This window comes from Asparagus officinalis, chromosome 7 (assembly GCF_001876935.1).
Source record: "Asparagus officinalis chromosome 7, Aspof.V1, whole genome shotgun sequence".
Lineage (NCBI taxonomy): Eukaryota > Viridiplantae > Streptophyta > Magnoliopsida > Asparagales > Asparagaceae > Asparagus > Asparagus officinalis.
This window is the reverse complement of record NC_033800.1, coordinates 60,318,601-60,319,489: the sequence shown is the minus strand read 5'-3', so window position 1 is coordinate 60,319,489 and position 889 is coordinate 60,318,601. Positions and strand designations below refer to the sequence as shown.

General features: G+C 52.1%; 1 protein-coding gene across 1 annotated transcript in view; it reads left to right on the top strand.

Moving 5' to 3' along the window:
* Nucleotides 392–889, top strand: part of LOC109850464 (cytochrome P450 94A1-like) — a 1,444-nt gene continuing 946 nt past the window's right edge. Inside the window, exon 1 of the mRNA XM_020420482.1 lies at nucleotides 392–889. This exon is cut by the window's right edge and continues 946 nt beyond it. Coding sequence (XP_020276071.1) covers nucleotides 444–889 — 446 coding nt within the window. The 5' untranslated portion in view covers nucleotides 392–443.

Genomic DNA, 889 nt, shown 5'->3' with positions numbered 1-889 from the left:
TAGAAATACCTTGCCATTCTCCTCCAAAACCCCACAAAAATCTACTGTCCGCAAATACCTGCCACAAAAAGACAACGGATGCAAAGATATTTATCCTCTCGCTCTCCTTTCTCTTCTCACCAAAATCCATTAACAAGTGACAACAATGGATCCCCAATCCGCCCTCCTCATCCTAGTCTCCCTCCTCTCCCTCTCCATTTACTTCCTCTTCTTCTTCTTCTTCTTCAAGAAACAGGACCCAAATGATCACAACAGCATCAAGCCTTACCCAATCCTCGGCACCCTCCCCCAGTTCCTCAGAAACTCGCCACGAGGCTTCCACGACCTGGCATGACGGCGACCTCCTCGCCGCCACCTCCCACCAACCGACCCATCATGCATCCCGCCGCCACACCCGTGGGGTCCACGGAGTCGTCACTGCTAACCCCACCAACGTCGAACACATGCTCAAGAACAACTTCCGCAACTTCCCTAAAGGCTCCCGGTTTCGCTCCACCCTCCACGATTTTCTCGGACAAGGCATCTTCAACTCCGACGACCGACAATGGAACATCCAGCGGAAAACCGCCAGTTTTGAGTTCAACACTCGGTCGCTTCGGAACTTCGTCGTGGAGAACGTCCAGCAGGAGACTGAAACAAGGCTACTTCCTCTGTTACAGGATTGTGCCGATAGCGGACGGGTTATTGATATTCAGGACGTTCTTGAGCGATATGCGTTTGATAATGTTTGCAAGGTTGCATTCAATGAGGATCCGGCTTGTTTAGCTTCCGATGAGCTACCGGGCTTCGCCGACGCTTTTCGAGATGCGGCAGAGCTCAGCGCCGGAAGATTTCGCTACGCGTTTCCAGGATTATGGAGGATCAAGAAACTGTTCCGTGTCGGTTCGGA